General features: G+C 40.9%; 1 protein-coding gene across 1 annotated transcript in view; it reads right to left on the reverse strand.

The window, feature by feature from the left end:
- traf4a (tnf receptor-associated factor 4a) overlaps positions 1 to 21,825 on the reverse strand; it is a gene marked incomplete at both ends in the record, with an annotated part of 47,458 nt that overhangs the window by 5,754 nt on the left and 19,879 nt on the right. The window contains one exon of the mRNA XM_083887359.1: positions 1,069 to 1,120. Coding sequence (XP_083743485.1) covers positions 1,069 to 1,120 — 52 coding nt within the window. The remainder of the gene's footprint in view (positions 1 to 1,068; positions 1,121 to 21,825) is intronic.

Below are 21,825 nucleotides of genomic sequence, written 5' to 3' on the forward strand. Positions count from 1 at the left end.
GTGAGTGTGTAAGTGAGGGAGTGAGTGAGTGTGTGAGTAAGTGAGTGAGAGAGTGTGTAAGTGAGTGAGTGTGTGAGTGAGTGAGTGTGTAAGTGAGGGAGTGAGTGAGAGCGTAAGTGAGTGAGTGAGAGAGTGTGTGAGTGAGTGAGTGTGTAAGTGAGGGAGTGAGAGAGTGTGTAAGTGAGTGAGTGTGTAAGTGAGTGAGTGTGTAAGTGAGGGAGTGAGTGAGTGTGTGAGTAAGTGAGTGAGAGAGTGTGTAAGTGAGTGAGTGTGTAAGTGAGTGAGCGAGGGTGTAAGTGAGTGAGTGAGAGAGTGTGTAAGTAAGTGAGTGAGTGAGTGAGTGAGTGAGAGAGTGTGTAAGTGAGTGAGTGTGTGAGTGAGTGAGTGTGTAAGTGAGGGAGTGAGTGAGAGTGTAAGTGAGTGAGTGAGAGAGTGTGTAAGTGAGTGAGTGTGTGAGTGAGTGAGTGAGTGAGTGAGTGAGTGAGAGAGAAAGTGTGTAAGTGTGTAAGTGAGTGAGTGAGTGAGTGAGACAGTGCAGTGGTCACTCATGACTTGATGGACCTTTAAAATAACTCAGTTTTGTCTTCTACTCTCTGATTTGCTGTTCTGAGGATTTACTGATCTGATCTGAGTCTCCGCCCACTTCACTGTCACATGACCAGAGAAGTGATCAAACAAGAAAAGCTGCTTCTTCAAAAACAAAAAAAAGTCACAACAACCCTTTAAACAAATAACAGCTTGTGTGTGAGAGAACACATACACACACACACACACACACACACACACAAACACAGGGAGCATCAGTATGTTCATCATTTATTCATCTGTGGATTATTTGTTGGATTAAATCCATTAGTTTGGTCCATTAAATGTCAAAAAATGTGAAAAGAAAATGTAAATTGTTGTTATTCTGTACAGAACCTTGCTCTGCTGTAAAGTTATTTTACAAATAAAGATGGATTTGGATTGAATTTGGATTCATTATTGAATAAAAGGGTTATTGTTAGTGGTTGGATGATAGAGTGATAGAGGACGGATGGACAGTGTGTGATGAATGTGCAGCGTTACCTTGGCATAGTCCAACGGCAGCTGATCCTCTGGACACTTGAAGACGCCCTCACTGCAAAAGAAACAGCAGAAAACACTTCTGTTATCACGGTGAACAATTGTGAGGACGCTGAGCCAACGTTTATTTAGCCAAGTCAAGTCACATTTATTCATAAAGCGCATTAAAAGCAGCAGAGTTGCGATTAGTGACTGTGTCACAGAGTGAAAACAACCAGAGCTTCTTCTTCTTCTTCTTCTTTGATGGTAAAGAAGCAGCAGCAGCAAAACAGCTCTGCCCTAAATCTTACTCCGTCTCTTCAAACACACTTTTAATCTAAGTTTTCTGACTCATCGCCACAGTGTGACGTAAAAACACACCAACTCTGGCACAATAGAGTCAGATCTCTGAGCCGCTGGCTTTAACGTCGTTTCATCTTATTCCTCCCCGAGACGACACGTCTGCACAGATTTTTACGACGACAGAGCGAGAACATATCATCTGTTTTATGTATAACACATAAAGGGGCGATCGTGCTGCTTTTACCTCGTTTAATCTGTATTTTTTGTCCTCGTTTCACAGTTGAGCTAACATCGTGCCAGCTTCAACAGGCTTTAGGGGTTTTTTCCTCCCTGAGAATAAAGCGGTGTGTAAAGCTTCGCCTTCATGCTCGAGGCAAATACAGACGATTTGCTGGCGTGAAAGTGCCACAAGTTTTTGCTCATTCTACTCCTGTGGCACTCAACCCTCAACCCTGGTTTTACAAGAGGACGTGGACGTTTTTTGTTTGTTTCTGTTTTCGGGCCAAACGAGTGTCTCTGCCCTGATGTCGTCATTAAATATTCACACTTTTAAATAACGGAGGCAGCAGCAACGACGGGTGAGTCTGAGCTTGTGGCTGCAGCAGAAAACAGCAAAGGTTAAAGGTTAAAGGTTACTGCACTCTGCTCTGTTAGGATCACACATAACACCACTTTAATTCCATGATATGGGACAAATAGGACGTTGTAAAAGAACGTGAAATGTCACACAACGAAAGAAGTGGAAATACAGTCGAGTGTAGTTTTGTTAGCGGTAAAAATAGTAAATTAAAAGTTGCAGAATTTTAGCTAAGTTATTTTATATCCTTTACACAGTTCAGAGACTGTGCACAAAAAAGTATTATCATTTTAATACTGAGAAAAACAGGCTGACATGGACATAAATAGAGAATAAAGGAAAAGCCCCAATTTCAGGTCAACTGGGCAAGAATTAGTGACATCTAATGGTGAGAGTGCAGATTGCAGGATCACGCTCACCCCTCCCTTTTACCGAAAGATTCAAATTCAAAATTTTTCCGTTAACGAGAAAGGGTTTATTTAAGCTTATGAATCAAAACACCACAAACAAATGCCCTGGGCTAGTTTGTCTAAGAACAAAATGCTTATTCTTACGCTGTGTACCATTTCCATATTCTGTGTGGGCAATAGAAAATAAAGTACATTAAATTACATTTACATCCTAACTCTTTGGAGAAAGAAAACGTGGACACAAACGCTCTCCTGGGTTAGTCATTGTTAGTCATTGTTAGCAATACCAGTCGATAAAAACACTGTGTTTACGAGTGGGAAATTCTGAGCTCCAATTACAAATGGAACGTACTGAAAATGTAAGGCTGTGAAACCATAAAATATAAATAATAAATCAAATTATTATATACAAAAAGTCCTTTACTCCCTCTGCAATATCAATATCTCTATTTTAATATTTTTTGTGAGTGTGTTATATTTTAGTCGATCGATCATATAAATATTACACACTGGCCCTTTAACATTGTCCAGACAAGAAGCTCCAACTTTATCTTGCACGTGAAATCTTAGCGACGACACACACACACACACACACACACACACACACACACACACGCTTTGTTTGCCCACGTCTCAAAATCCCTGGAGCTCGATCTGACCTCACATGCATGAAAGCCTCCGTAACCCTGACCGCGTTTTAAAACGATGTCTGGGCTAATTACGGCGCGCTAACATAAGCGTTTGCCTCGCGGCCATTTTTCTATGGCTGGCTGAAGCGTCACATGGCTGTGGCGACATGTGACACAAGAGCATGTGCACTTTGGCCCGTCTGCCCAGCTGCTGTGGAAATGTAAAGGAGAATGATGGAGGTGGGGGAGGGGGGAGCAGAGGCTTGGCCTGAGGGTGAAGGAGGGAGGGAGGGAGGTTAATGCATGACGAGACAACAGTAATTCTCCTCCATTAGGGTCACTGTGTCAGCAGTGACATGGAGCACAGTTAACAAAACACACCGGGCTGTAAAATAAAAGAGGATCGATCGATCAGAGGCTCCGAGAGTCAAGTTAATATGAAGTACCTTAAAGAGATACTCGAGTATTTCGCCAGAAAAGTCGCTTTTTATATAATATTACTGAAGTAAAGGTCTTTAAGGGTGCTTTCACACCTACAGCATTTGGTGCGCATCAAATGCTGTGGTTCGGTTCGTTTGCGTTAGGTGTGAATGTAATCTCGGTCCTCTGGTGCGCACCAAATCAACCGGACCGCTTTATCCGCCCTGCTTTGCTACGGTTCCTCTGGTGTGAAAGCAACTAAACCAAATGGGACGAAACGGTCGAGTTTAATGCATTATGGGTATGAGATACGGGATAACCCCGGATTTCCACCGGGCGCGCCGCGGCTTCTTATGTGAATACGGCTGGCTCGCAAGGTGGGGATTGAAGCTGGGCAAATCGGGGGCTAGTCCGGTTCCGGTGCCGATGGTCCTAGCGGTCTATTTTGGTTCGTTTAGAACTATGCATATGTGGAAGCAAACCGTACCCAAAGCAATCGAACTATAGGTGTGAACGCGCCCTTAGTTTATGGGATTAACTGTACTTAAAGGTGCATTATGTAATAAATGATAAAATCCTCCTAATATGTCACAGAGACTCAGGAATTATGTTCATATAACAAACTGAACTCACCAACAACAACAGTACAGACAAAATATTTGCATTAAAAACAATATTTTGCAGACTGCAAATCATATTTATGTTTGTATCATGTTTTGGCGTCATGTGGCGCCACCTACCAACATCGTCAGTAGAGTCTCAGCTGCCGAGCAACCACGGGTTGCCAGTTACGTCAAAAAAATGAAACCTAAAAGACCTCGATATTTTGAATTTGACTGTAGGAAACCGCTTTGGCCACATTCTTACGTATAGCACCTTTAAGTATCAAAAGTCATTTTGTGATATAAAAAAATGAGGAGTTAGGATTGAGCCATGGTGGCTCAGTGGTAGTAGCAAGTTGTCTTTCAACTTGAAGATGGTGGGTTAAATTCCTGGCTCTGCTAGTCTATGTGTGTCCTTGAGCAAGACGCTTAACCCCATGTTGCAGCGTGTAAATGGGTGAAAATGTCTTCAATTTGGTAATAACTCGTAACAAAGACAGTTAAAAGGAAATGTAGTGGAGTAAAAGTAAAAGTTGCTGGAAATTTAAATAACAAATTAAAGTACAGATACGTGAAGTATTTACATTAAGTACCATTACAACACCGCTGAGGGTCAAGTCAGCATCTCATGTGTCGTCATCACCATCTCTGAGGAATCATCTAGAGCTGAAGATGTAGAAGAATCAAGAGATACAGCGAGATGAGATGGTAAGCGACAGTCTCTCCGACGAGGACGGCCACGGGCCACCGTCCAGCTCGGGCCCCTGAATCTGACGCACAGGGAGGCGGACAGGCCAAAAAGAGCCGAGTCATAGACTGTCAGGATCACTTATTCTCCCGCAGACACACATTCATGTGTGCTTATACTCGTGAGACAAACACGCTGAGGCTCAGCGACAGCACATTAGCAGCGAAAGGTCGGAGCGTGGACGTGTAACACACATCCAGTCCAATGTCATCCACCGTCAGCGACGCCCATGGTTTCTGTGACTTCTATGAGGATGAACGGCACAAAAATAACTGAATATCACAAATGATATCGCTGTGCAATATGTGTATTTGTCTGTGAGTAAAAATGATATATCTTGTAATTTTTATTATTATAGTATTTACTGTTTTTACCTCTTGTTTTTTTTGTTATACTGATGACTTTAAGAGCCAGAATCCAGAAGAATCCATAATATTTAGGTTGTTTTATACATTATTTTAAATAAATTCATGCATGCATAAAAACATTACATGGGCCCAGATCTTGGTCAAAGAAACCAAAAACCACCAAATATTTATATTCCCACAACTTAGAAGAAAATGTCTTAAAATACAAAAAAAAAAAAAATTGAAAACCTTTAAGCTAATTGCTAACAATATAATTTTTTTTAAACCAACGCTGTGTCTGTGGATTAGCCTAAAAAAATCTGTAGCATGCTAACCCTAGCATATTTAGAAATATATGTAGAAATGTTAGCAAAGTTGGAATGCTAAAAGTAGCAGTGTTAGCAGGCTAACAAGCTAACCATAATATTGTGATAATGTAAGCGAGCTCATTTTAGCACTTAGAGAAATAGTACACGGTGAGCTTGTAGCATAGATATGGACGACTTCATAAAAACAGTATATTTTGAATTATTAATACAATAGCACAAAACATTATTGATATTTGATATTTATTTAACCATGAAAACAAGCTGCCGCCCTAACAGTTAAGATAAAAGATAAACACATAAATAACACAAACCCTAAAGCGTAAAACGGCTTTTAACATCACGGCAAGTGGAAACTTGCCACTTTTGAAACATGTTTCTCACAAATGTTTTGTCGATTACAGAACTCTGACCACAGTTCACACCCATGATCATCCAGGGCACAAAAAAAAAAACAAGTGTTTGTGAGCGGGTAACGTTTGGACAGCAGACTGAATAACATGACTGAATAACAGCAGACTGAATAACGCAACCGTCTCATCAAAGTTTCATCACCTCCTCGTGTCTGATGCTGTGAGAGCAGAGGAGGATCCACAGCTGCTCGACTGCAGAGATGATCTGTAAAATCACCTCAAATTCACCCACAGACCAGGATACAAACGACAACTGCAACTTACAAATTATATTCATTATCGAGTAATCTGTCGAATAAATCATGCAGCTACACTGGGAGTTGCATGTTTTATTTTCATGTAAATATACCTGAACAACTAACTGTCTTAGTCCGACTAAGCCTCGCTTGATTTGAGTCAGACTGACACGTTTACATGACATTAAGAAAACCGAACCAAATTATTGTCTTAGTCCGACTAAGACTAGCTTGCTTTTTGTTAGACTAACATGTTTACATGATATCAAGAAAATTGAATTCTTCTCTTAGTCCGACTAAGAGTAGCTCGATTTCAGTCCAATTAACGTGTTTACATGACATTAAGAAAACCAAATTATTGTCTTAGTCTGACTAAGATTAGCTCGCTTTTTGTCAGACTAAAGTGTTTACATGACTAAGAAAACCTAATTATTGTCTTAGTCTGACTAAGAGTAGCACAGTTTTAGTCAGACTAACATGTTTACATGACATTACAAAAAAAACGAATCATGTTCTTAGTCTGACTAAGATTAGCTCGCTTTTTGTCAGACTAACGTGTTTACATGACTAAGAAAACCTGATTATTGTCTTAGTCGGACTAAGAGTAGCACAATTTTAGTCAGACTAACGTGTTTACATGACTAAGAAAACCTGATTATTGTCTTAGTCTGACTAAGATTAGCTCGATTTTAGTCGGACTACGGTGTTTACATGACTAAGAAAACCTGATTATTGTCTTAGTCGGACTAAGAGTAGCACAATTTTAGTCAGACTAACGTGTTTACATGACTAAGAAAACCTGATTATTGTCTTAGTCTGACTAAGAGTAGCTCGATTTTAGTCGGACTACTGTGTTTACATGACATTAAGAATTATTGTCTGACTAAAACTATTTCTTACATGGGTATTGCCGTTTGGGAGACGCAACGGATCCATTTGGGCTCACACACCACAACAGTTTTTACACAAGTGCCATAAAAGAGCTGAACTCGTCAAAAACATCCAACCGATACGAGAAGAAAGAGCTCCACAACATGTTTGTTCCCTCTGCAAACATGGTTCCTGACGGGCAGAAGGTGAGAAGTACAAATCCATCAGGTTTAATCTCACTCTTGCAGAGAGGAAGGATATATATATATATATATATTTTTAAAGCGACAGCGACCGGGCTGGAGGCCACACAGTGAGGACCTGATGTTGACAGGCTGCCTCCTCACAAACCAGGTCCGTGGAGTAACCTTGAAACCCAACAGAGAGACTCCTAAACAAACATGCCTGTGTTTGCAAAGGTATCGAGCTGGAACGTCCAGGACACACTGAACAAACTAAATCAAAAGCTTGAGGACACTTGGAGAGTCCAAGTGTGTGTGTGTGTGTGTGTGTGTGTGTGTGTGTGTGACACATTAACAATCCAAACAAACCTCTGTCCAACCAGGTGTTTTCTCAATGACTCCGATAGCAATCAGAGCCTTGAGAGAACAACCACTTACCTCCCGCTTGAACTCCCCCCACGCCGTCTTTTATGTTCATCCATCGAGCTAAAACCCTCTTGTCTTTTTTCCAGTTATATCCCAGATTAACTTTTATATATGCAAACAAACCGTTATATTCCTCCCAGTGCCCTCCACGCAGTCTTTTCGCTCTCACAGATGGAGCCAAACTCCCTCCGTCTTCTCTCAGGAAGTTGGCAGAAAAACGGGAATTTTGTTTTACCTCAGATAGAGTTTCTATAATCCCCCCCAAAAAATACTCCATCTGGTTTGGGGTTTATGTGTTTGAGACTGCGCGCAGTCATGACTTCCTTCTTTCTCGGTAATGAGTACAGATTATTTAAAGACTTCCATCTTCCATCATCATCAGACAGTGATGTTTTGAATATAAGTATTAGTTTCTGATTGGATAAAATGTTGTGCGATACTGGAAAAGACTCACAACACTGAGCAAACACTTGTAAATCACTGATAGCGGTCGGAATCTAGAGCTATTTAACACATATTTTAAAGATCCCCTGTGAAAGAAGTAGTGACACCTAGTGGTGAGACGGCATATTTCAACAAACTGAAGCCTCGTCTCCTCACACCTCCCTTTATCTCTCCGTTATTGTTTTTCATTTACGTAGTACAGTTAAAAACACTAAACACTCTCTGGCCAGTTTGACCATTCGGGCTGCCGTAGAAGACATGGCAGCACAAAATGGCGGCCGCGGTGAAGCAAGTATTATTTCAGGCTACAAAAAACAATAATAAAAAAAAATCTTTTAAAGCGATTTTAAATTTTTACAAACATACATAGCTTACTCAATTTCTGCTAATAAACCCTCATGAATGTCACACACTGGCCCTTTAAATAAAGTATTTCACGTCACAGCTGACTCTTTTCAAAATGAAGCAACGCTGATTTACTGACGCACGTCCGAACGCAGGATGTAAAATGTTACCAGATCGTCATTGTTCAGCAAAAGAAGAAATGACTGCGTGTTTGTTCTGTAGCATAATTAAAATCACATACGTGACATGTGACTTTGTTCACTTACTGCCACTTTAATTATGGAAACTTTGCAAACAGAAAGCTGAGACTCTTTTTACTGCACAGATTGTTTTTATGCACATGGACACATGGAGGAGTTTTGACCACAGCCCACAATTTGTCTTAATTTCTTCCAAATGAAAAAAAAAAAAGCTGCTTACAAGCAACAGAAATGGAGGCGTTTCTGCTGCGCACAGCATTTAAGATGCTGACGTCTTTGTGCACAGTGAAAATCACAAACCATTGCAAAATAATAATGAAAAAAACCTCAATATGACCAAATGCAATATGACATTTAAATTGTTTGATTTAGATAATAATGTGCGACAGGGTGGGATTATGATGGAATTCTGCAGCGCTGCAGGAATTCACTGGCCTTAAAATCTTGAACTCTTCAGACGTTTTGTTCCTAAATATCATGAGAGTAAATATGATTTGAATGAACCAGTGTGAATGTGCGTTAACATGTTAAAAGTCCAGTTTTAGTCCGACAATAATTCGGTTTTCTTAATGCCATGTAAACTCGTTAGTCCGACTAAAATCGAGCTACTCTTAGTCAGACTAAGACAATAATTCTGTTTTCTTAATGTCATGTAAACACTTTAGTCTGACTAAAATCGAGCTACACTAAGTCAGACTAAGAGAATAATTCTGTTTTCTTAATGTCACGTAAACACGTTAGTCTGACTAAAATCAAGCTACACTAAGTCAGACTAAGAGAATAATTTTGTTTTCTTAATGTCACGTAAACACGTTAGTCTGACTAAAATTGTGCTACTCTTAGTCAGACTAAGACAATAATTCGGTTTTCTTAATGTCATGTAAACACGTTAGTCCGACTAAAATCAAGCTGGTGTTAGTCAGACTAAGACAATAATTCGGTTTTCTTAATGTCATGTAAACACGTTAGTCCGACTAAAATCAAGCTGGTGTTAGTCAGACTAAGACAATAATTTGGTTTTCTTAATGTCAAGTAAACACGTTAGTTCTACTAAAATCAAGCTGGTCTTAGTCAGACTAAGACAATAATCAGGTTTTCTTAGTCATGTAAACACGTTAGTCTGACAAAAAGCGAGCTAATCTTAGTCAGACTAAGACAATAATTTGGTTTTCTTAATGTCAAGTAAACACGTCGACCGACTAAAATCGAGCTACTCTTAGTCAGACTAAGACAATAATTCTGTTTTCTTAATGTCATGTAAAACACGTGAATGGAGTGTATAAAAGAGCAGAAGGTCTTTGTTCTGCTCTCACTCTCACTTTTATGACTGAATTCACGCCTCTGTGTGAGTTTCCGCGGCTCCATATATAAAAGGAAAGGCTGGACCTGGGGCGGAGCGTCCACCTGTGGAACCTGATCCTCCCGCGAGCGCAGAGGAGCTCCTGTCGCCAACGGCTGATCCAGCTTTCAGACGAGCTTCCCACAGCCCTTTCATTTGTCTGGATGAGGGCGGAGCAGGTCTTACTTTCACAGTGTGTGTGATGACACACCTGCCCACAGGTGGATGATCCGCTCCTTCACTAGCGATCAGTGTGGGACGATCACACACACACACACACACACACACACACACACACACACACACACACACACACACACACACACAAACACAAACACACACACACGCTCTGCTACAGCTTCTTGTGTGGGATTCTAGAACTGCGAGATAAAACTGTCTGTGCCTGGAGATTAAGCTCACAAACGTGTGGTGACTTTTTTTCTCGGGCTACATCGAAGAAGAAGGTAATATTTAAGTCCACACAAACGAGCCTTTGAAGAAGTTATGCTGCTTTTCCACGACACAGTTCCGGCACGACTCGAGTCAGCACAGCTCGACTATATTATGAGGTTCCACACGAGCAGAGCCGATACTAAAATGCGACATCAACAGACCGCCGGACACTGATTGGTCAGAGAGCGTCGTCACCGGAAGAGCCATGAGCGCGACACCCGAATGTCCGAATGTAGATCAGTTAAAAATAATTAAAGGTGACATAGAGTGGTCCTGTTGCACATTTATGGAGGTCTACTTACATATATTAACTTGTTATTATGGTCAAAAACCTCCTAGTTGCTGTAAACTAGCCGATAGAAATCCTCTTTTCTGACGCTGTTTTTCTGCTGCGAGATTTCAGAGTGAACTTTCACCCCCAGAAGACAGAGTCTTGTGATTGGCCAGTACTATCCAGCACATCCGCTCTCAGAAGCGCAGCGCCCCCCTCTGGAACGGTGGATGCACTGCTCCTCATTATCAAAACATTGTTTTAACAGTGTTTAAAAATAGCTTCTTCACGACTCCCCGCCTCAGTCCCTTTGACGACCTTTGACCCGGAGTCAGACCCAGAGTCAGAAGACACTGTTGCTCGTGAAACACCTCCACAACGGACGTTATTCTTCTTCTGTGGTTCAATGTACGCAACCGGATGTGCCCGGACTAGTGCCCGGAGCAGGACGATCTGTTGTTCAGGAGAACCGCTGCTTACGTAACTATTACGGGATTTTCAGTGATCTCGTTGAGCCTGAGATTACAATAAAACACATCGTTCTCAGCAGTGGCTGAACTGTTTGTTTAGAACCGTCAGGGCTTCATAAACAAGGTAATGACGCAGATACACACTAAAAAACAGCTTTAATAGGAACTTCCGGTCTAGTTCCGCTTTAAAAATCTTATAGTTCCAAAAATCTACTTTTAGTTCCACAGGGTATATGCAGGAATCATGAAGTTAATTTAAATACCTTTTTCAAGACCTTCTCATAATATTTTAAGACCATACATATTTATTCAATGTTGTTCTATTTTGTTGATAATTTGAATAATGTTTCTCCCAGAATATCTCCACATTTGACATTAAGGCGTCACAGTGGAACATTTTCTTGTTGCTTTAAACAGCGAAGACATCAGTGACATTAATCGTCCTCAGGTTGTCTCATTGTGTGAAGCGCACACCTGTCCAGAATAAGACACCTGTAAAATCCCATCTGACGTCCTGCGCTGGTCACTAACAGCCTGTGGCAGCTGTTTGGTTATGAAGTAACAAAGGCCGACAGTGTGCAGGTCACGCTCGCCAACGACACGGGAATAAATTACATGGAACTCGACGTCTAACGGAGTGAGAAGAAGAAAAAGACAGGCGGAAAATATTTCAGGTTCAAAACTGGATCAGAAAAAAAAATCAGGTTAGTGTAAGGATTTCTGGCTCGAAAAAAAACAAACTTGTTTTATTGTGAAGCTTTGCCAAAATCTGGAGGAAAAAAATGATGCAAGTGGAAGAAAAGCATTACTACGAGTGTGTGTGTGTGTGTGTGTGTGTGTGTGTGTGGGTGGTTGTCTGGCCTCTTTCCCTGGCTTCATGTCCAGAACCTCATGTTACACAAATATGGACCAAGATAGAAAAAAAACCACAGAAAGGATGGCTTTACAACGAGCCACAACGAAGCTACATACAGTAACTTTAACTAAAAGAACACAAACCTTAATTTATATTGATGTCACAGCTAAAAACCTCAGTTTGTTTATCCTAAATGTCCGTTTCGTGGCAGAGGAACCTGCAGATCCAGTAACAAAAACACTTAATCGTGAAGTGTATTCTGAGCATATCTTTATTTTTGGCTTGATAAGATATTTCTTTTCAATGTGTTTGCAACTGCTGGGAGCCGTTATATGTTTATGAACTATGACTGCGATTATTGTTAAAACAAGACATTCGAGAACATCGTTACTTCCAGAGTTGACAAAAACTGATCAACGTTTTTAATGCGGAACTAGACCAGAAGTTCCAATTAACGCTGCGTCATTACCTTGTTTATGAAGCCCTGAAGGTTCTAAACAAACAGTTCAGCCACTGCTGAGAACGCTGTGTTTTATTGTAATCTCGTGCTCAGCGAGATCTCTGAAAAAACCCGGTCCGGTTACGTAAACACCGGTTCTCCTGAACAGCAGATCCTCCTGCTCCGGGCACTAGTCCGGGCACATCCGGTTGCGTACATTGAACCGCAGAAGAAGAATAACGTCCGTTGTGGAGGTGTTTCACGAGCGACAGTGTCTTCTGACTCTGGGTCAAAGGCATTAAATGGACTGCGGTGGGGAGTCGTGAAAAAGCTATTTTTAAACACTGTTAATGTTTTGATAATGAGTAGCAGTGCATCCACCGTTCCAGAAGGGGGAGCTGCGCTTCTGAGAGCCGGTGTGCTAATTATGATAGTTGTGAAGGCTCTACGCTGGCTGGCCAATCACAACACACTCTGTCTTCTGGGGGTGAGATTTATGTCTGAAAAAACCGCGGCTGAGGAGAGCGTCAGTAAGGAGAGATTTCTATCGGCTCGTTTACAGCAACTAGGAGGTTTTTGAGCATAAAAACAAGTTAATGTATGTAAATAGACCTCCATAACTAACATATATGTGCAACAGGACCACTCTATGTGAGCTTTAACATTTTATAAGTTCTAATTAAGATCTTCACTATCGTGTCTTTATCATTTAGCGGACCAGCGTATACTGACCCGTGAAATGTACAGATTGCAGTAAAGAGGACACGATTACACGGTTACAAACCTCCGCCGATCGTTTTCCTCTGAGCCGAACCATCAGATAAACAAATAACAGTAAATGTAATAAAACCCTGTGGCTTCTTTTGTTTTGTGTCCTGCTGGATTTTTATCCCACAGATTATTATACGCCGTGTGCAGAAGGTGCAGGAAAAAAAAAAAATCAATCCACTTTCATTGACTCCTGCTGGTCTGGCGAGCAGGCGGAGCGATGGGGGGAGGGGCTTTGAGAAGGACGGGGGAGAAAAAAAAGTCGGTCCATCCCATCATCAACTGTATCTGTAATCTGGAGCTGAGCTCATCGCATGTACCAGTGTGTCGTCACTCTCACCCACGCAGTAAAGGAGGAGGCGAGGAGGAAAAAATAACACATGAAGGCGTGCAATGGCGACATGAAAGAGCTTTTGATGAGGTTGAAGGGTGGTTTGTGAGAGGGTGGAGGTCTGAGTCCAGAGATCAATGAAAGTCCTGAGCTCCTTTAACACGTCGCACTTGTGAGAAGAAGAAGAAGAAGAAGAAGAAGAAGCTACTGGTCTGTGAGAACGTGTTAAAGGCTGCACGTCAGGTGTGAAACACCCTCATCTGCATTTAACTACACACTCTCACACGTTTGTGAAGATCCAGGCCCAAGAACGATGTGTATGACAGGCCTGTAGGTGGCGCTTCTCGGCAGCAGTTTCCCGCTGGATGAAATTTCCCAAATCCCTGCCACAGAAATGCACCGAAGCCGGAGAAGAAGAAGAAGACGTGGAGTACAGGTGGACGTGGACATCCAAAATCTTCAGTTCCGCGTTGATAAAAAGCCAAAAACGATAAGAACTGAGGCGGATTCTCAGTAACCAGTTGCCGTGAGCGTGGGCTCTAAGGCCCGATCAACAGGGAAACACAACTTTTCCGTAAAGTTTTCCGTAAAACACGTCATTTCAAGAAACGTCTTCATACGCACAAAACTCGGGACGACGTGACACCACAAACCCAAGTGTCTGTCGTTGCATTTTAGACTTTTTAAACTATGAAGCTGATAAGACATTCGTGCCGAGTCATCCGAAGCCATATCAAACATAACTCTCCAACTAACAAATGTTCGCACAACATGACTTTTTCTGATTTTTATTTATATTTTTACAATCTGTGCACAGATATGAAGATACGAGATATGTGCAAGATTTAAATTTTTATCCGTCCGATATCCGATCCAAGTGATTTTGACAAATATCGGACCGATTCTGATAATGTGATTCGTATGCCAGGCCTGTATGTGGCGCTGCAATGCTGTCTACGAACACCAAAAATAATAATAAGAATTATGATGACAACAAAGGATAGGTGGGTCCATCATGAGCTGTAGACACAAAAACACGAGTGTGGCACGAGATTTTTCCACGAGCATTATAGGTCTCCAAAAAAAAAAAAAAAAAAAAGGCTGCTTCTGTTTGGATAAAAATCCAAAAACATAAAAGACAAATTCTCGCAGATTCTCCTAAACTCATTCTCATGTGAACGAACCCTCAAGACGACTGATGAAGTGTTACTCAGCAACTTGGCCCAAATTGAAGCTGTAAAAAATGCTATAAATTTCTCCAGGCACGTGTGATTTTTTTTCTTTCTAGCAGTGTTAATCACAGATGGATGGTCTAATTTTAGCTCAGCTTATAAAGGCACATTTCCTCTCAAAAAATGTGATCTGCAGTGACGCTGCCACACTAATCCTCCTGAATGCCTGCGCTGGACGGAGCCAAGAAATGGGCCGGCCTGTTAAAACGAGAGCCGTCTGCCAACTGTACGCATATGGTGCTGGTGAAGCAGCGCAAGACACAGTCACCTCCTCCTCCCCCTTCAAACAGCACTAATGAATCAGCGACTGGAGTCGCAGCGTGAAGTCGCAGCGCTGATACAGATTTAGTGCGGAAGCAGCGGCGAGTTTCAGGCCGTCGTACCAGACATCTGTCAAAGTAAGATGGCAAAGTAAAAATTTGCGTAGCGCGTGTTTTTGAGGTCATCTCAGTTCACAGTGACGCTGCACTAGCTGCACTACTCGACTCAACTCCATGTGGGACAAATATAGTCCTGCGCTCAAAATGCTTACATCTATTCGCCAGCTAAAGCTGTGGCATAATGACACAACCGGGAAATGCTTCATACTAACGAGATAAAAGTTATACTTTAGCTGTAGTGGCTATCTTTGTTAGCTGACTTTGCTAGTTAGCATAAATTATTTTTCCTCTTTGGGACCCTTGTGTCCAAAATTAGCGTTCTAGATCTCCCAAAAATGCCAGTTCTGTTTAGATTAAAATGCAAATATTTGCCAAGTTCACTTAATTAAAAGCAACTAGACATCAATTAGTCAATCAGTCAAGGACGCAGCAACTCATGTTTGCTAACCAGTGGTACGACTGTACGATCCTCTCGTCAGCCATGACACAAGCCGCGAGGATTTGTTTTGATTTTATGGCTGTAGAATTGTCAAAAAAAATTGAAATGGGAGATCACTTTTTGATATCTGGCAGTTATTCAAACTTTTGGGAATTACAGTACTGACATCACAAACGTGTGACGTGCTAGGTGAATCTCGTCCGCGGGTTACCGTAATGACAAGTATATGGATCTAAAGCTCTATTTCTCTATTGCTTTTCCAGTATTTATCCATCCATCAACTTCTGTATTGTATCTGCGTTTTGTCCACACAGAGCCGGTGTTTTGTCCCCCCAAAAACGTAACGCTAATTTTGGAAAACCCAAAAGGCGTTGCCTAAAACAACAACAGCAATTCTTCTGTTTTTGCTTTTCTATGAAATCAACACAGTCTTAACATAATTTTCCCGTGTGCATTAGGCCTAAACTACAATTTTTTTTATTTAAATAGGTAATTTTTTGCTAAATCTGTGTACTAAAAACGCCTGAACTCATACGTCACGTGCCCACTCAGATACAGTGGACATGTGCATGCCCTTTGAAACAGGAAGTCCATTCTTTCCTCTGCAATTGTTTGCCTAGTTTCAGTAACTTCAGTAACATCACAAGAAACAAAAGTCGTAAAAAGAAAAAGCCGTTTTGTTCACAGCTGACAGTCGAATTTATGCAATTTTAAATACAATGCTGATTTTTCTTCATGCTAAACTAAGCTAAGCTAAGCAGCGACTGACTTAAACGTCAGCTTCATATTAAGTCGACCGATGCGGACGCATAATTAATCTTCTCTGAACCCAAAAGGTCAAAGTTTTCCTCTAAATTTCAGAGTGTATTTTGAAATCTTCTTATAAAAAACTTGATAATGAGCTCGCATGTCGTTGCCGGCCAGAATAAGGTTAGGAGGTTAATTCCCTTTAAATCCAGGCATGAGCTTATTCCATATCATGCAGCATATCTATTTTAACTCACAGCCCTGATTAGTTTTTTATGAAATAAGTCCTCAGGGATGTTTCTGTAAAAGCATCCAGAACAAAGGTGCAATCCTAAAATATGAAATCTCCGCCAGCCGTGACTGGATTAACGTTAAAAGGACGATTTGAAGAGGTTTCACGGACAGTTAACCAATGAAGACATCGTCTGTGAGGTCATCCCAGAGTGGGACAATTCACGAGACGGCTGAAAAGGAATATGCTTGTTAGCTGGATCCAAACGACACGTTATTCCTGCATAACAACAACCTCCTTTTTTCGCTCTCCGTGGGACTTGGTTTACGACCTTCAAAACCGCCAAGATGTGTTTCACCCGGCCAAGAAAGCCAAGACGGACAGTGTCTCTTCAGAGGGAATCTACTCCACTCTTGGCCACCAGAGCGGAGGCATTAATCTGTTCTCCACTTATAGGTAAAGTTTTAGCGCCTATAGACACATGAGTCCTCTGGACCAGGACGGCGGAAGGACGGGCTCTTTCAATGCATGCTCTCATCATAAATCAGACTTTATGCGAGTGGTTAGCAGAAGGCTTTGGTTCATTCATTTATGAAGTCCGCTCTGAAAGCCAGAGCCCAGACAAAGACGACAGTTGTTTTGGATGCTCTCAGATCTGCTGAGCTTTAGAGGAAACAAACCCCTAATCACGCTCTGAACATACACAGAGAAAAAGTAGAGCAGCAAATAATCCGAGCGGAAAACAACAACAACAACAACAACAGCTGCATCTTTAAGCTATGTTCAAGTTTGCAACTGTAAACTACCTTTATAGACTTGGTGGATTCATGTTTTTAGACCAGATTCTGAACAGATAAGGACAAATTAATCACAAAGCAGAGTCAAACGTTTCCAATCAGAGGTCAGACCACGGCTGGGCGACAATTTAGAATGAGTTCAAGAGTCCACACCGTCATCCATCTTGAAAATTAAGTGCACCTTTCAGTCAGAGAGCCACATGACCTCATGACTGGACTGTGCTTTATCATTGGACTGTCATTGTCCAATCATTACCATGTGTAAAGACGGGGTCAAACTTACAGTTCGCTTTCAAAGGCGTTTTCTGTGAGTCAAAGACGGATCCTCAAATGGCTGAATTTCAGGAACGTTGCATCACCCAACTGCTGCGGAATGGAAGTACCCACAATCCTTTGCGCACGTATGTTTTGCGAGGCTTTTGAAAATGGCAGGCAACACAGCATTAGGTATTTTCTGCCTTAAATTTAGCTGAAACTAAAACTACATGTCATCAAAACTAAGCACAATGTGCACTTGCGCTCAAAATGCTAACATCTATTCACTAGCTAAAGCTGTGACATATTGACATAATGACCAGGAAATGCGTCATACTAACCAGATAAAAGTCACACTTTAGCTGTAGTGGCTATGTTTGTTAGCTAACTTTGCTAGTTTTTCCACTTTGGGACCCTTGTGTCCAAAATTAGCATTCTAGATCTCCCAAAAATGCCAGTTCTGTTTGGATTAAAATGCAAAACTTTGCAAAGTTGACTTTTTAAAAGCAACTAGACATCAATTAGTCAATAAGTCAAGGACGCAGCAACTCATGTTTGCTAACCAGTAGCATTTATTCATAGCACTCCCTGAGTAATAGGAACTTTAAATATCCTAAATTAACTATTGATGTGAATTGTTCACAGACGACTTTGAACTCCTCACGCAGGTATTTTAAGGCTGCAGCTAACGATTACTTTCATTATTGATTATCCGAGTAATCGTTTGGTCCATAGAACGTCATAAAAATGTTGCCCATTCTTTCTCAAACCTGGAAATGATGATGTTCGCAAATGCCTCGTTTTGTACGCAAACCAAAATTATATTATTTTAATGATTTCTTTGTTATATGGAGCAAAGAAACTATAATATAACTAAAATATGAAATCAGTAAACTTCTAAATAGTTGACGATTCATTAAGTAACCGGTTAATCGAGTAACTGTAATTACAACCACAACTCATTGAATCTAATCCGATTCACAGCAAATACAAACAACTGCTGAAGAATAAAGCTTGAATTATTTCACATTTTCGTTTCTGCCTCCTTCTCTGACCAGCAGCAGCAGCAGCAGCAGCTGGTCAGACACAGATTATCCCTCAGATCAGTCACATCATATGAACGACAGAGCTTTTAATTAACCCGCACCTGTTTCACCGCGTGTGCCAGAACACCTACCTGCACAATCACCTCAAAGATTATTAAGTTTCAATCTTTTTCTTTTTCTTTAAATCTTAAAAAACTGAACCAACGTGTGCAAAAACTGCTGCCATAAAACATGCTGTCTCTTCTCTGTCCTCTCTCACACACACACACACACACACGTTGACCTACTCCGTGCAGACAGCAGGTGAGAGTAAACCATTATCAGCTTTGCTGTGCGAGGGAGTTATTTTTGGTCCGATCCCACAAGAGCAGAAAGAAAAAAAAAATATGGAAGGTTTTCAGTGACTAAACCTTTTTGAATGACGGGATTGTTTTACCGGCAGGAACTGATTATGATCTTACGAGTGAATTATTGATGAGCTCCAACCCTCGTGTTAACTGCCAGTGCTACAGGTCAAGCATGTGGACTCTAAAGGGCCGTAAAAACACAGAAAAACGGTCTTTTTATTGTTTGTTTGTTCTTAAAAAACAAGGTCCCATCTTGGGGAAACTTTCAAAATGCCAACATTGCATTTTTGTGTAATTAGTGCTGGGCACGTTAGCGCGTTAACGCGCTAAACTTTAAAAACAGAGGCACACATACGCAGTACACAGGTTATTTTTAGCGTCGCTCTTTTCATTTAATAAACAGACCACTCCAGTTCGACTTACTGTAGAAACGCAAATGGCGCTAAAGGAGCTAACTGAGCTAACTGGTAAACGGCGCCTGGACTCCGGTGCCGCTGCACATAAACATCACGTCATATTAGGGGTGGTGGGTGGGGGGGGATCGATTCACATAGGAATTGCGATTCTAAATAGATTCAAAAACTTCAAAAATCGATTTCTATTTAATTTCTATTTTGAAAAACCACGCATAACACCAGTTTGTGTTATTTGTGTACAGTTTATTTTTGTAACTTTTGGGAGAAAAAGGCAGTTAGCCTAAGCTAAGTTATTTTTTCTACAGTAAGTAAGTTTTTATTTGTTTTGAATGAATAAAAGTTAACTTTTGTCTTCAGTTTGCCTTTGTGTGATCACATTAATCACATTATCTTATACAAACTGTATTGTTTTGATGCCATAATTTGCCTCAACACATTATGCATTGTATCAATTTTTGAATCGAGAATCGACTTTGAATCGAATGGTGACCCTAAGAATCGGAATCGAGTCGAATCGTGAGCCACGCAGAGATTCACATCCCCACGTCACGCGCATCTTTTTTCGGTCAGTCGTCATGGAAGCGCGTCATGCGTTATATATATGAATAATATGCCAACTTTGGAGAAAACGATGATGTTATAGTCACCTCCTTTTTGTCGTCGTCCTCTTATTAAAATAGAAAAAAAAAAAAGATGTTTGCACTGAGGGTGGGAATGATTCGGTGCCTCACAATTCGATGATGAAACCATTATCTTCTGAAAGTCTTTGTCTCACCGTGTGATCGCTCACAACCGCTATCGATATCCAAAAATCTCAGACCATATCTCGTCTCGGGTCACGAAATATGAATCTCAAACTCGTAACTGGAAGACGACGTCCATTTTGATATACATTCTACGGCTTCTTAAAACCAAAGATACTCACTGTCCTTTTGAACAAGAATAAACAACAACATAAATAAATAAAACTGCGCTCTACTGTGCAATGTGGATTTAATTTGCATTTCCTCTGACACTAAACGGGAAAACCCCTCCTCTTTTACTGATTTGACACGGAGCTGATTTGGGTCTGTGAGGTGTCACAGTTGTCGCTGTGACAATTTTAGGTCCAGTGCTTTTGTGTCCATGGTAACTGGGAAGGTGAGGCTGTTTTAGGTGTGTGTGTGTGTGTGTGTGTGTGTGTGCGTAGAGGAGCAGAGGGAGCGGGTTAGCAGACATGAGCATGCACTAATTCACAAAAATTATATATATATATATATATATATAAAAACCTCACTGTCAGCCTCTGTGATCATAGACCTTTATCTAAATCTGAGACGAGCAAACGCAGACGAGAAGGAAAACAACACGGAAAGCGGGCAAAACAGCGCCTCCAGGCTGCGGAGCCCCGCACCAGCACTCCGTGCCTCCACTTCATCATCATCATCATCATCATCACCATCATCATCACCATGCCTCAGCTCCTTCTTTTCCTCGCTGCTGCAGTTTCTTTTGTTCGGCGGCGAGGAGCTGACGTCAAATGCCCTGCTTTGTTTTTCAGCTGCATTGTTTCGTCCAGCGTGAATTCTTCAACGCTCTGCTCTGCGCTCCTGTTGCCGGGAGCAACAATGAGATAAATGACGGGATTTTTATTTATTTATTTTTTTCTCCCCTGAATCAGACGCATAAAAAGGAGCCAAGAGGGGGAAATAAAAAAAAAAAATAGAAAAAAGGGAGGATTTATAGCAATAAATAGAGAAGTCAACATCATCAACTCCTGATATATGGAATGAAATGGAAGTTGTGTATTTTTTGTCAGTTTGATGAATGGGCTGCAGTGTGTTTGCTGCACTAGGACAAACTCTCCTTTATATGAACCGTGTGTTCAAATAAATAGAAATCTTCCTAAAGAGGCGGAGTTTTATGTCTTTTACTACTTTTTGACGAGGCGGTGAATTACCTGAGGCAGTTTTTAATGATATGTTGATTCTTGCTGAACATTTAAAGTTAAATTTAATGAATTTAGAAACCAAACACTTGTCAAACAATGTCATTTGATTAGTATTCATAAAATGTTGATTGTGTATGGTCTGCGCTGCCAACTGACCAAGTCATTTCTTTTTTACGTCATTTTTTGCACCATTTATGAGTTCATTAAATAAGTGAACTACATTTTTTGTGTACAGTGACAACCTTCATTTTTCTTGCTTTCGTAAGCGAGTTGCCGCTCATAGCTTATTTTCACTAACAGTGTAGTTACGCATTTTATTTTCATATTAATATACCTGAACATATCAGTACATTATTTAATAATGTTAAACGTTATATATGCGAGGCTGGATCATTTGCATCATATTTATATTCTCCACAGCGTTTAAAGGCGCCAACGTTAACGCGCAGCGCGTTTCCATGACGACTGACCAGAAAAAGATGCGCGTAATGTCATGTTTACGTGACTCCGGATTGTTAGAATAGAAGAATATGTAATGTATCGCTAAACTTTAAA

Source organism: Microchirus variegatus (genome assembly GCF_963457635.1).
Source record: "Microchirus variegatus genome assembly, chromosome: 3".
NCBI lineage: Eukaryota > Metazoa > Chordata > Actinopteri > Pleuronectiformes > Soleidae > Microchirus > Microchirus variegatus.